This window comes from Tachypleus tridentatus, chromosome 5 (genome assembly GCF_004210375.1).
Source record: "Tachypleus tridentatus isolate NWPU-2018 chromosome 5, ASM421037v1, whole genome shotgun sequence".
NCBI classification, from domain to species: Eukaryota; Metazoa; Arthropoda; class Merostomata; order Xiphosura; family Limulidae; genus Tachypleus; species Tachypleus tridentatus.
In genome coordinates, this window is record NC_134829.1 from 20,213,220 (window position 1) to 20,228,893 (window position 15,674).

Genomic DNA, 15,674 nt, shown 5'->3' on the forward strand with positions numbered 1-15,674 from the left:
AAGAGAAACAAAGACATTTGAGAAGCTTTGGAATAAAAATATTTCTTCTAGTCGCTCTCTCAGATGGACGAGTAAACACTCGTAATCTGAGAGTCGCGGGTTCGAATCCCCTTAACACCAAACATTCTCGCCCTTTCAGCCGTGAGGGCGTTATAATGTTATGGTCAATCCAACTATTCGTTGATAAAAGAGTAGCCCAAGAGTTAGCAGTGGGTGGTGATGACTAGCTGCCTTACCTCTAGTCTTACACTGCTAAATTATGGACGGCTAGCGCAGATAACCCTCGTGTAGCTTTGCGCAAAATTTAAAATAAACCAAACCAAACGAGTCAACAGGGGCTATAAAAGACGATGAAGTACAAGTAAACATCCTGTAAATATTTTATAGAAAATTTTATCATTAATTGTTTCTGCCTGAAATTTAAAATAAGAATAAAGTTTTTCGCCCCTGCGCTGAGACCTTTTTGAATCTTTTATAAATTGTAACCGCTAGCTGCCTATTTTGTATTAACAGATAAGAAATAACTTTACTGTCTCGGAGCAAAATGTTTTACTTTGTTTCCTTCAGACAGATAAAAGTACTTGTTTTAGCGCATAACAACACAATGCTATCTATGTTGTAACTTATATCCACTGTAGGGATCTAAAACTTACATCTGAATCATCGAACGTATTTACTATTACGTAAATATATTATAATACGTAAAATACTATAGTAAGGCTCTGTTGAATCTTTTATAAATCTTATCTGCCAAGAGTTTAGGAAAGGAAGAAGTTATGGTTTCTGTAGTATGAGCTTTTTGTATATTTTATGAATTGTAACCAGTTTCTGCCAGGAAGTTAGAAAATAATAAGGATGAGGTTTTGTCTTTTTGAATCTTCTGTGAATTATAATTTTTCTTGACTGGAGGAAGAAAATGATATTTCTTTCTTTAGGCTGAAGCCTTTTCGAATTTTTTGTATATTTGATCCGTTGTGCTTGTCTGAAGTTTAACGGATATACAAAATACTAAAACCCGATGTTCGATTTTTTCATTGGACAGAGCGCGGATAGCTCATTGTGTATCTTTCTACTAAAACACAAAATGATAATCAAAAAATTGTTTATAAAACTACATCAGATGAACACGAACATCAGGATGTCATATATCTCGATTCTTCTACTTTCACGAACAAGGTTTCACATACTTCAGCAGTTTATTTTTGGTGGTGTAATAGGTTTCGTACTTGCTGTTGTTAATACGTTCAATGCAGTCATATAAAGGTGGATAACTGTTTGTTTGAATTTCGTGCAAAGTTACTCGAAGACTGTTTGCCGTCCCTAATTTAGCAGTGAAAGACTAGAGTGAAAGCCACTGCCAACTCTTGGGCTTTTTACCAACAAATAATGGGAGTTACCGGAACATTTTAACGCCCTTCACGGCCAAAATAACGTGTATGTTTGGTATACGAGGATTCAAAACCGCGACTCTCAGATTACGAGTCCAGCGCCCTAACCATCTGGCCAAAGGTGGATAAAGGTTTGTTTATATTATTCAAGGTGAAATGCACTTTCTATATAATACGTGAAATAAAACTAAAAAGAAGAAGAAATAAGTAAAAATCATAGAAAATAACAGGTAAATCATCGTATATACATATATATATATATAGAAGAATCATTAAGAAAACACACAGAATGACGTAACAGAATTTTGCATTTTAACAATCAAATGTAAACAATTATTTTTTTCGCTATATAATACTTTTATTTAAATATATTTTTGGGGGAAGTTTTTTACTTAAACAAGTAAATATGCGTTGTTGTCCAATATCTCTTACAATTTCAACAGTTTGAGCTTATGAAAATACGGCGTTATGGAGCGCAACAATAAGAAAATGAATACAAAGGGTGTCTTAGCCCAAACAAGAACATGATAAAGCTAACAGTTCGTGTATAGTTATTTTTGAATATACATCCAAAAACAATATAAAAGTTTTTTTAATCTGTTCAGAAGAAATAATACCTTCATACGTATCTCATTATAATCTTGATGAATGGACGGGGAAAGCGGTGTATTTATATACATACTGTTATCATTATATCGATAAAACAGAACAGCTCAAAGGTGATGTTTAATTACAAGATCCTACACCTAACAATGTGCTCAACAAATAACAAGTAGAGATGACAAACAATGAACACACATTTATGTTCTGCATATACACCCGTTTTAAGTATTCAATTCTGTCGTTTGAAAGCTTTTTGCGGGCAAGTCTACATGCTTCATTGACATTAAATTATTACGTGCTAGCCAGTGACCTGATGACCTATTTTGGACAGAAATTACTCCTCTGTAGTTGGGTATAAAACAAAGCATGGTTGTGTTTAGAGTGAAACGATCAGGTGCAATTACGACAACAAGTTGAGTGACACTGAACAAGTTTATCTTCATTTGAAATCGAAAGCTTTGGACATCGCATCATTTAGTTTTTCTTCCAGGTATTTGAATAAGTTTGTATTAGAAACAGAGTTGCTTTTCGTTACAGTAAACTCGGATTAACCAGTGGTTACTAACTATATACTATATCTTCCATGTAAGTTGCAATACGTAAAATACTTAACTTTCTGTGTAGCTTTTATATGTATATATGTACATAAACGCGACTCATATGTATTGAATAAAATACAAAGGATCTGTTATGTCATTTAATTCTTGAAACGTTTCCGTTAGGTAACTTACAGAGACCCGGCATGGCCTGGTGGGTTAAGATGCTCGACTTGTAATCTGAGGGTCACAGGTTGGAATCCCTGTCGCACCAAACATGCTTGCCCCTTTCAGCCGTGGGGGCGTTATAATGTAACAGTCAATCTCACTATTCGTTAGTAAAAGAGTAGCCCAAGAGTTGGCGGTGGGTGGTGATGACTAGTTGCCTTCCTTCTAGTCTTGCAATGTTTGTTTTGAATTTCGCACAAAACTACTCGAGGGCTATCTGTGCTAGCCGTCCCTAATTTAGCAACTCTTGGGCTACTCTTTTACCAACGAATAGTGGGATTGACCGTCACATTAAAACGCCCCTACGGCTGAAAGGGCGAGCATGTTTGGCGCGACGGGGATGCGAACCCGCGACCTTCAGATTACGAGTCGCACGCCTTAACACGCTTGGCCGGGCCTAGTCTTACAATGCTAAATTAGGGACGGCTAGCGCAGATAGCCCTCGAGTAGCTTTGCGCGAAATTCAAAAACAAACAAACAAGCGTTCGACTCGTAATTTGAGAATCACGAGTTTGAATCCATATCGCAATAAACATGCTCGCCATTTCTGCCATGGGGGCGTTATAATGTGATGGTCAATCCCACTATTCGTGGGTAAAAGAGTAGTCCAAAAATTGGTGGTGGGTGGTGATCATTATTTGCCTTCCCTCTAGTCTTACACTGATAAATTAGGGACGGATAGCGCAGACAGCTCTCGAGTAGCTTTGCGCAAAGTTAAAAAAAACAAGCAAACAAACTAACCTACTGAATATTATTAAATTTCTATGAAAGATAATTTATAATCGTAATGGACACTTGGTTATTTTGTATACTTCACAAAGTACGCTATAGGTAACAAGTACATTTTTGTGCTTCTGCTTTGCAAAAGACGTTTAAATGATATAGAGTAATATGTTATTTTGTGTTTTTTTGTAGCTGAGCACAAAGCTACACAATAAGGGTGTATGTGCTGTGCCCACTATGAGTATTGCAACACCGTTTTCAGCGTTGTATGTCTACAGATATACTGCTGAGCCACTACGGGGCATATTTTGTATTAACAGATAAGAAATAACTTTACTGTCTCTGAGCAAATTTTTTACTTTGTTTCCTTCAGACAGATAATATTTCTGTATGTTAACTTTTTAATTTATGATGAAAAAAATGCTTGTTTTAGCGCATAACAACACAATGCTATCTGTGTTGTAACTTGTATCCGCTGCAGGGATCTAAAACTTACATCTAAATCATCGAACGTATTTACTATTACGTAAATATATTATAATACGTAAAATACTTAACTTTCTGTGCAGCTTGAGTGAGAAATATTGTTTTTATTCAGTTAAATACATGTGTGTGTGTGTTTTCTTACACGAAAGTGACATCGAGCTATCCGCTGAGTCCATAGAAGGGAATCGAACCTCTGATTTTAGTCTGTACCAGCGGGGAACTATTCAGTTAAAGGGAGCAAATCAAAGGTTTATTATAATTAAAGGTTTATTTAGAGGTATTAATAAACCATATACATGTATAAATACGTCAGTAACATAAATAATGATAAATTTTATCGATTTAATTATTTATTCGAATTATATAGGATTAAGTTAAAATTAGTTTTAAGCATAATTAATAAATCCAGTTTTGACTTTATTGAATTATAGCCTTAGATAACTGGAAAATTTTGAAAACATGTACTTTGGGTTAAAAAACCTGAGCGTATTATATTGTTTTTTTTTTTTTTACATTTAGTGATTATTTTTCTATAACAAAGAATCAATCTAATTTGTCTTAACAGTTTGGTTTTTGAACTTAAGCACAAGGCTATACAATGGGCTATTTGTGCTTTGCTTACCACCGATACCGAAACCCGGCTTTTAGAATTATGAGATCCTAAATACAACACTGTGCCGCTGGGGGTTTTTCTTAACAGAGTAACGTATAAGTGTTAAAATAATTACATATGAATTATCTACTTAAGGACGTAACGGAGTTACTTTGTACTATCCCCCACCGTAACAACAGTAAGTGTACGGAATAACAACGCTAAAATCCGGGGTTTCATTCCCCACGATGGACGAGGAAGTGGTGTGTTCCAAACACTTGCAAACAAATGCTTTTTTAAACTAAAACAGTGTGTCATAACGGAAGACAACAACCTGTGAAAGTGTGTAGAGTTCCTACTTATGTTTTACTTATTAGATTAATTATTTATTACAATTTACAATAGAGTTTGAAGCACCAGACTTCGAGTCTTGAATGATGAAAAATAACGAATAAATAAAGTTTTATACTATAATAGTTTTAACCATGTGCAGTAATTCTTTTGAATAATTTGAAATAAATTCCCGTATTTGTGTTATTCATGTCCATTGTGTGTTTAAAATTCCTTTACTCACTTGTTTAAATCATTTTAGGCATTAATAACGTACATATCCTTATGTTACGGTTCTATGTATATTCATAACGTATATATCTTTATGTTACGGTTCTATGTATATTAATAACGTATATATCTTTATGTTACGGTTCTATGTATATTAATAAAGTATATATCTTTATGTTACGGTTCTATGTATATTAATAACATATATATCTTTATGTTACTGGTTCTTTGTGCCAAAAGTCGGCAAAGCAATGAAACCAGTAGGCTAATAATAGTGTTAAAAATCACAATAGAATGTTCGTTGGTAAAATAGTAGCCTAAAAAGTTGGTGATGACTATCTGCTTTGTCTCTAGTCTTGCACCACTAAATTAGGAACGGTTATTGCAGATAGCCCTCGTGTAGCTTTGTGGGAATTTCAAAACAAAGAATCAAACCAGTAGTTCTTGATGACGAGAATTCTACTCACATGAAATAAAAATGTATCTTAGAACGGCTGGTATGGGTATTAACACTTGTATGGGTATTAACCTCGGAATTTCTTAACGTTATTCTCTCCTTATCAACAAAAGTGTTAATACCCAAACCAGCCGTTCTGAGATACAAAAAATCAAACCAGTTTTGTACGCCTTTAATTTAAAATGGACTAATAAAGAGCAACATACACAATAAAATCTACGATCTAGTGTGACTGTTGTGATTATATATGCATTTTGTTTTGACTTATTATCATTACTTGGGTGGTTTGGTTTGTTTTGAATTTCGCGCAAAGCTACTCGAGGGCTTTGTGCGCTAGCCGTCCCTAATTTAGCAGTCTAAGACTAGAGGGAAAGAAGGCACCTAGTCGTCACAATCCACCGCCAACTCTTGGGCTACTCTTTTACCAACGAACAATGGGATTGAAATTCACGTAATAACGACCCAATGACTGAAAGGATGAGCATGTTTGATGTGATGGTGATTCGAACCCGAGACCCTCAGATTACGATCGAAGACCTTAACCACCTGGCCTTACTGGGGTGTATCAGCATTATATAATATAGATTAGGTTGTAGAAAGAAACAAAACAAATACTAATCGAAGTTTTCTAGTTTCAGGTTAATATTTTTCCATTAGTTTCGTTTCCTAAGGGTAATATCATTAGGTTAAAGTGAGAATTTTATGATAGTTTAAGAATAATCAGTAATTTTAGAAACAGTTACATAAATGGCAAACCCTTTGTTCTAAAACACATCTATTGCATTTAAATTGTCTCGGTGGAAGATAGCACCTACCGGAAACTTTAGTAAATTATTTAATTACAATATCTAACTTCTTGGCAGTTTATTTTTATCCTTTGTTTTAGTAGCGTACTCTTTGTATAGAAATATTCTAATAAATTGAAAACCCCGACTACAAAGATTCGAAAGCGTGAATGTATTTGGTAGCTAATTTAATTAACTTAGGTTGAAAACACCGCGAACAGACGGAGAGCACCAAACTAATGAAAAAAAGGAATTTTAATTTTTGTAAGTTGAAGCGTAAAAAATGCATATCTAATAAGTTATAATGATAAGTAGGTTAATTTTTAGTTTTGGTCTAAATTATCACTATTAACTAACACATAGGATATTACAAATACTACAACTTTCCGTTTTCAGTTAATTTCATTGGTTCGTTTAGAACGTATTTTGGTAGATCTATTGAAAGATGTCAACCGAATTTTAAAAATTAGTCTGCACGTTTTCTTACCTATTATTCTTATGTTTTTTTAAATTTTATTTTAGGTTGAGAATGACATCCATGTATTGTCTGCTCTATTTTTCCATAGTCAGTAAGTCTCACATTCCTTCTTTTTTAAAATTATTGTACAGTTTATTATAAATATAAACGAAATTATATCCTACTCAGAAATAGAGATAATGATTATACTTTAAACATCACAAATTAAAATATATATATAAAATTATAGTTATTATATATATCTATAGACATAAAACTTATTTTTGTGAACTGTGATATAAATAATACAAATTTATATGATGTTTGTATCTTTTATTAATATCATGTAATAAAATATATCAATTTTTGATTTTCGGGACTGATTCATAAATTTTAAACGTGTTTGAAAACATACCGTTTAAGTTTTCAGCATTAACATGAGCAAATGGACTTCTTATCCTAAATGCTGCTGTATTAATTTATATGCAAAAACGGCTCGTTTGGGTTGAGCGAACAATGTTCGCTCTTCTATGTAAAATATTTTCTCAACCCAAACGAGCCGTTTTTGCATATAAATTTCTCAACAAGTGGGTTTCTCGACATCTGCTGTATTAACTTTTTTTTACTTGCCAGTTGTGTATAAATTAGCTTTACATTCCTCAAGGAAATTGATAAGATTTTTTTTTAATTACAGGTTGTTTTTTACAAGTTACGTGTGAGACACAGGTATGTGATTTTATTGTTATTTAACAATGAATATATTTACTAAAACATTTGATTAAAAATTATGTAAATAAAAATGGTTGATATTTTTCTTTTCTTTATTTCGACCCGGCATGGCCAGGTGGGTTAAGGCGTTCGACTTGTAATCCGAGGGTCGCGGGTTCGAATCCCGGTCGCACTAAACATGCTCGCCCTTTCAGCCCTGGGAGCGTTATAATGTGAAGGTGAATCCCACTATTCATTGGTAAAAAGAGTAGCCCAAGAGTTGGCGGTGGGTGGTGATGACTAGCTACCTTCCCTCTAGTCTTACACTACTAAATTAGAGATGGCTAGCGCAGATAGCCCTCGAGTAGCTTTGCGCGAAATTCAAAACAAACAAACAAACCCTTCTTTACTTCATTATTCGAGCCATCTTTTGACCTTCTTGGGAACGTCTTTATACTTACTGAACAATGATAAAACAAAAATATTCAAATATAAAAATTATTGCGCTGAGTAATTCTTTTTTAATATATAGAATAGCACTATTGCATTGCTGAAACAATGCTTCTGTGACAATAGAAATAAATGAAATTAAAAACAATTACTTGATCAGGATTACCAAATGTGGACAAATAAGAAAGAAACAAATAATTAAACGTTATCGACATAAAAAAAAAATTTGTTAAACATCCAAAACAACAGTAATGAAGTTGTTAAAAAACAACAACAATAATAGAATAGACGGAAAGATGTGGAAAAATAATGAATACAAAAAGTGTTCAAAATTGGTAAAACACAAGTCTGTAACAAAAAATTCATTATTATTTACAATGTTTTGGACAGAAGCCCTGCTTCAGGCAGTTTACACCGTGTTGCGTAGGAAAAAATGCTTGGGATCGTTGAATGGTTAAAATTGTTGTTTGTGAAGAGTGTTGTATAATATTACAATGTGATGATGACATCACACTGAAAAATTCAAAATTAAAATATGATAATATTGTTTAAAATGTATATTATAAGGAAAACAGCTAGCAAACAGCACTCAACTGTAACTCTTGAGGTTATATATATTACAAGGAAAACAGCTAGCAAACAGCACTCAACTGTAACTCTTGAGGTTATGTATATTACAAGGAAAACAGCTAGCAAACAGCACTCAACTGTAACTCTTGAGGTTATGTATATTACAAGGAAAACAGCTAGCAAACAGCACTCAACTGTAACTCTTGAGGTTATATATATTACAAGGAAAACAGCTAGCAAACAGCACTCAACTGTAACTCTTGAGGCTATGTATATTACAAGGAAAACAGCTAGCAAACAGCACTCAACTGTAACTCTTGAGGTTATATATATTACAAGGAAAACAGCTAGCAAACAGCACTCAACTGTAACTCTTGAGGTTATATATATTACAAGGAAAACAGCTAGCAAACAGCACTCAACTGTAACTCTTGAGGTTATGTATATTACAAGGAAAACAGCTAGCAAACAGCGCTCAACTGTAACTCTTGAGGTTATGTATATTACAAGGAAAACAGCTATCAAACAGCACTCAACTGTAACTCTTGAGGTTATATATATTACAAGGAAAACAGCTATCAAACAGCACTCAACTGTAACTCTTGAGGTTATATATATTACAAGGAAAACAGCTAGCAAACAGCACTCAACTGTAACTCTTGAGGTTATGTATATCACAAGGAAAACAGCTAGCAAACAGCACTCAACTGCAACTCTTGAGGTTATGTATATTACAAGGAAAACAGCTAGCAAACAGCACTCAACTGTAACTCTTGAGGTTATATATATTACAAGGAAAACAGCGTACTGTAAGTAACTGTAAGTAGCAGGTACTGTAAGCAAATAGTAGGATTTGACCGTCAACCTTTATAACGCACCCACAGCTTCAATGTGTTGTGCAATATTTTGTTTTTTAGAATCATGAACCCTTGGAATGATAACGCGGCATACCAACCAATAGGCCACGCCCACCCTAAAGAGTATTCTGCTGATCTTTTAAGAACATGACTGAAAGAGTCTTGAAGCCAGTGTAATGTGAAATTAAATTCAAACAAGAAACTGGTTAAGAGTCAGGTACATTTTCAGAGTTTCTTACAACATTATGCATTTTTATTCCAGTCTTCATAGAAGCATTATTTTTACAATAGATTGCACGCTATTCTAAGTATGTTGTTCATTGTTGTTATTTATAACATCTCAATGTTATTTGTATTCTTACGTTGTTCATTAATTAGTTCACGAGCATGAACACGTATATTTCACTTTTAAATTACTACCACGTGGTATGTAAATACACTTGTTGTAGTTGTAAAGCTTTCTACAACATGTGCATATGGGAATTTCAGCAAGAAGCGGATATTATGTAACTAATCCACCCGAGTTCTAGACACGGTTGCACAGTCAGAATAATAACCACATCAAAATTCTAGAAAACTTTAAAATTTAGACTCCTGATTCACAGGTTACAAACACTTTGTTACAGAAAGCCTCTCTATGATCATCAACACCAAATAATAACATTAACACCTCCCTGTTTTCAATAAAGTAATAAGTTCCGGATTCTCAGTGTCTTTATTTGATATTTATTATTATTTTACAAGTACAGTGTTTATACTCATATCTAAGGCTTTCTCTACAATGCTTTCTCGTAACAATCAGTGATGTCGAGAAAACCCACTTGTAGAGAAAAATATATATGTAAAAACTGCTCGTTTGGGCTGAGATTTTTTTTTTACGAATCCCCTTCACACCAAACATTCAGCCGTGGGGACGTTATAATGTGACGGCTAATCTCACTATTCGTTGGTAATAGAGTAGCCCAAGAGTTGGTGATCGTTGGTGATGACAAGCTGCCTTCATTTTAGTCTTATACTGCTAAGTTAGGGACGGCTATCGTAGACAGCCCTCGTGTAGCTTTGCACAAAACTCAAAAAACAAACAAACAAATAGTCAATATGAAGTAAGATAACCCAGTATTTGCTGTTATGTATTGTGTAACCTTGAAACCTAATGAATTATTATTATTTTTTGTTTTGTATCATATGCTTCGAGTATATGCTGGTAAGCATATGAATAACAATGTGTTTATGGCAGCTCAACTTGACTTATGTAACTGATTTCATTAATTTATAAATTATTTTTTTAGTTTCTATATATATATAGTTAGATTACATTTAATAAGTAACCTTAATTTTGCTATAAATGTTGGATTTCCATAGCAAACCTCAAACGAAGAAACCTGGAGACCATTAGTAAAGGTTCATTCACGAGAACCTGAGAATCAAATAAACAAGAACACTAAACAGTCAAAGGTTTTCTTTGATTCAGAATATTTGAAATATCCGGAGAAAGGTTCCGATAGTAACGATTCTATTTTGTTTGAAGAAGAGCCCCATCTCTTGGTGTCTGCATCTGACAACCTTGGTTGGCGACTAAGGTACCTAAGTAATAATCAAGGAACTAGAAAACAAACGGAAGCCAAACATGTATCTAAAAAAAACCGCGAAGAAAATTTAAAAGCTCTTCAGGTCCTAAACAATGAGTATAAAAATATAAAAGTTAGTTCAGAGTTTAATAGTCAGGAAGCAAGTCAATGGTTGAAAGAGAACCAGCGACCTGTATTTACATTTGGAAATGTCCATCAGAGTCATCAGCGAGGTTTAAAATCTTCTAATAATATCCCTATACTTGTTTTGGATGGCTCTCTGTCAGAAGGGTTTCACGTTCCTGAGGAAAGATCAGCAAATGTGGATTCATTGGGAAAAGTTCTGGAAAGTTTTCTGCAAAATATTCCCCGTAAGGAACAGAGGAACGAAGGACAAAAAGCAAACTATGTTAAAACCTTCGACAGTTCACCTCTAGGTTCTTCGGAAAAGCTTCCTTATCCTCAAATCACTTTAACAAAACCACCAAAGCACTCAACCTTAAAAAATTCTCCACAACTCCCTCCATTTTCTGATCAATACGTACAACCATTAGTAATTGAAATTCCTTTGCTAACTGTTGGCTCAACCCCGTACATCAAACCTGGAGAATTTGTAAACTTGAATCCATCTAGATCTGAGCTTGGAGTTCAAAATCTTGGTGGTTCTTCTCTTCCAGTTTCTCAAGAGGTCATACAAGAAATTTTATCATTAGTAGTGCCAGAAGAACACACTGTCGATGCACATCCAACTGAAGCTTCTCATGGCACGGTAAATAGTCACGTTTCTCAGAGAGGTGTATCAGTATATGCATTCCAAGACGGAGGACAGAAAAGATCAAGGCCGCCTATTGCTATTCACTCTGAACATAAGCAAATCCCTTCCACCAACTTCCGCTGTCAAGATCATAAAGTCCCTGGCTACTATGCAAACGTAGAGACAGGATGTCAAGTAAGAGCGAAATATATTGTTGTACTTTAGATTAAAAAAAAATACTAGAACGCACAAAATAGTTCACTGTTATTCTGAAATATAAAAACACATTATTTCATTTAAAACATTGAATTAAATATATGTTTAATTCTGCACCTATACATCAAAGAAAGTCCCCCGCTAGTACAGCGGTAAGTATACAAATTTACAACGCTATAATCAGGGGTTCGATACTTCTCGGTGGGCTCAGCAGATAGCCCGATTTGGCGTTGCTATACGAAAAAACACACACATAAAAGAAAACGTTATTCAGTCTTTTATTGAGACTTCAGATTAAATGAATTTTTCTTCAGGTAAAATTGCAGTTTCTGTTATATTAAAAAAAGACATTTTCTAAAGAACCCATGAAACAAAATTTATAATGATCTGTTTCATTTGAATACATATCATACACTTGTTCCTTATATATAAATACATAATTAATGTATATTTTAATAAATAAATTAACGTTTTTTACGTGTGTATAACAATCTTTTGTGAACATATGTTTACAAAGGTAATTTAAATTATTCAATAACACAAGCTTAAACTCACAAGATAACTTTGGTAGAAGAAAAACCAAAATATTAAAACAGAGTGCTTTTGAAAGTTTCAATTAAAATGAAATTTATTAATTATTACGTACTTTCAACAGTTTTTAAGGAACTCCATTGAATAAATTTTAATTATTTTTTACATTCAAATCCGATATAAATAATTTTCAGTTGACATATCCTAAATGAAGCGATTGAAAGTGAAACTCTCCCATTTAAAGGCCCGGCATGTTAGATCCCAGCCAAGGCAACTTTATTGCCATGCCCTGAATCGGGTCGTTTCGCGTTTATGTTCATGTTCATATTTACTTTAACATTTGCTTTTCGGGATCTGGTCTGGCTGGTTTCTCCGGTGCTACCTTTGTCTCGCTCATCAATATTATGACCAACCTCAATCCTTCACCTAAAAATAGTCAAAATAAAAGAAAAACAAAAAACCCTGCTAACTTCAATAATCTTTCACGGAAGGGAACGAAGAGGAACCACAACGTTCCTGATCACTCCAGTTGAAGAGAGAAATCTGAAGAATTCTCTCTCTCTAAACTAAACCCCTGTCACGTTAGTTTGCGTTTGCGTGTTAAGGCGTTCGACTCTTAATCCGAGGGTTGCGGGTTCGAATCCCGATCGCACCAAAACATTCTCGCCCTTTCAGCCGTGGGGGCGTTATAATGTGACGGTCAATCCCACTATTCGTTGGTAAAAAGAGCAGCCCAAGAGTTGCCGATGGTTGGTGATGACTAGCTGCCTTCCCTCTAGTCTTACACTGCTAAATTAGGGACGGCTAACGCAGATAGCCCTCGAGTAGCTTTGCGCGAAATTAAAAAAACAAAACAAAAAAACAATCCCATTTAAAATAAAATTATTATTTCGTATTACAAAAAAAAAGAAATATTTCCAGTTAATCTGCAAATGTTAGAATAAATACGTTTCTAATTGGAGGAATATTTCTGAAATTGTGCCATATAAGTTGATGTTGCTATATGAGAATAATTTTCGAAAAATTATAAAGGAATATTTAAACATCATTGACTTTAATCTAAGTTGTTTGACTAAATTTAGGTATTTCACGTCTGTGAGCCAAATAAACGACAACACAACCTTATGTGTCCACCTGGAACTTTATTCAGCCAATCTCTATTGATCTGTGACTGGTCTCATAAGGTGCAGTGCGAGAGGTCTGCTGATTTCTTCCACGTCAACAACAACGTATACAAACCACGCCACTCATCAAAAAACATTTACTAATAACCAAATTGAGAAGAAAAATGAAAATAACTGGCGTTTCTATATTTCACTCCAGTTTTAAATTAATAAACTACTCTGACTGTAATTAGGATTTTTCAGAAAATGGGTCATTATTTGTATTTTTTATGGACGTAAATTTTCGTGATTACAAGAAACCCACATCAAGTAAAAATCTATTTTCAAGACGGCTGGTATGAGTATTAACACTTTAATTACAATAAAGAACAGAACAACGTTTCGACCTTCTTAGGTCATTTTCAGGTTAATAAAATTAACGGACTTGAATGTAAAAAAATAATTAAAATTTCTTCAATGGAGTTTCTTAAAAATTGTTAAAACTTAACCTGAAGATGACCTAAGAAGGTCGAAACGTTATTCTGTACTTTATTTTAATTAAAGTATTAATACCCATACCAGCAATCTTGAGGATGTGAATTTTGCTCTATATGTTTGGCCTTTTAAACGATTTCTAAAAATTTGGCTGGCTTATTTCTTATTTTAATATATATTAAAATCTCAAGTGCTGAATTACAAACGTTATATATAGAAAACCCAGGTAAAGAAAACAATGTTAAGTTGGACTAAAGCAGTGAAATAGTGTTTTCTTTGAACAATTTAAACGTATTAATACTAACTTAAATTTGGTTGTGTATTTATTAGTGACAATTATAGGAGCAAGGGAAAACAAACATAATTTTGGCAGTAAAAGAGTTCCCTTCATCCAAGACAGTGTTTTATTTTGATTGAATGGGTTGCCTTAACATGCGATGTGAACCTAATGGTATTTAAAGAAAGGTTTGACAAGTATACAACTAATAAGGACTGGCTATCAACTTTCATACAAACATGTATACATTAAGGGTGTGTATCGTAGTTGATACGATACGTATCTAGATACAAAAGATTTACCAATGATTTGTTGCAATGTTGACAATCTTGTGTGTAATTTATTATTTATATTACTAACATTATCTTTTCTTAAGTTCTTTACACCTTTTTTTTGCCTTTTTCAAATTCTCAGGTTTGATCAAGTAAATGGCAGTTGGCAAGAGAAGTAATATGAAAAAAATTAATATATGTCCATCTTTTTTCTATTGTTAATTTATTATTTTACTTCATATGTAATATTTTTAATAAGATAAATGAAGACAACATGTAATACTCAACACTAATCTTCCTTTATTAAATCGTTAATTTTAGCAAAAACATTTTATTAGAAATTCTGAATGTCTGTGTACAATACACATGTAATGTTTACTGAAAGCCAAATTTTGCGAAGGTGAATCATATCGTAACAGAAGATTTATCGATACAATCGTACCACGTATTCACGATACCATTTACCTTTAACCTGTATTACTTTCTTTTTAGGCAAGGAAGTAAGTGTGAGGTAGGTTTCCCGTTGAGCTTGAGAGGTTTGAATTCTCACACCATACAGGTAGCTCATTGTATAACTTTGTGCTTAAAAATAATAAATACAAGTCTGACGTATTCATAGCTCATTCTTTATAATTAGTACACTAAATAATCCTAATAATGTATATATTTATCACCAATAATGTATTTGTTAACATATCCTATTATCAATAACAACATTATTTAGATATGTAATAGCTAAGGTATTACGTTATATACTGTTTTAAATAACTTTTTGCGTTGAAAATAATCTTCAGGGTATGACTTTTATATCTTATCTTTATATTCTAAATATATAGGCTTCATATATATAACTTGTTAAATACGTTATTTTTATTTTGGTTATTAATTGATGTATTATATGGCAATAAAGCTTCTTTTTCAATAAATTCTGCAGTTGTAAGTTTTTACAGAAATTTAAAGTTGAGTTATTTGATATCCGCCTAAAACTAATGGTACACCAGTTAGTGCTTTTTATGTCAGCATTAGTACACGAACTTGGTATACCAGTTAATGCTTT

The 15,674-nt window shown here is 33.4% G+C and overlaps 1 protein-coding gene across 3 annotated transcripts in view; it reads left to right on the forward strand.

The window, feature by feature from the left end:
- The window catches only part of LOC143250659 (uncharacterized), a 40,865-nt gene extending 25,536 nt beyond the window's left edge, over positions 1 to 15,329 (forward strand). Inside the window, exons 1-5 of one of the 3 annotated variants that reach the window (XM_076501531.1) lie at positions 2,322 to 2,576; positions 6,882 to 6,928; positions 7,511 to 7,542; positions 10,764 to 11,918; positions 13,553 to 15,329. In XM_076501531.1, coding sequence (XP_076357646.1) covers positions 2,575 to 2,576; positions 6,882 to 6,928; positions 7,511 to 7,542; positions 10,764 to 11,918; positions 13,553 to 13,738 — 1,422 coding nt within the window. In that variant the 5' untranslated portion in view covers positions 2,322 to 2,574 and the 3' untranslated portion in view covers positions 13,739 to 15,329. Of the gene's footprint in view, positions 1 to 2,321; positions 2,577 to 6,881; positions 6,929 to 7,510; positions 7,543 to 10,763; positions 11,919 to 13,552 lie in introns of those variants that run through there. The other 2 variants (XM_076501532.1, XM_076501534.1) reach the window with 2 other exon arrangements.
- The last annotated feature ends 345 nt before the right edge of the window (positions 15,330 to 15,674 follow it).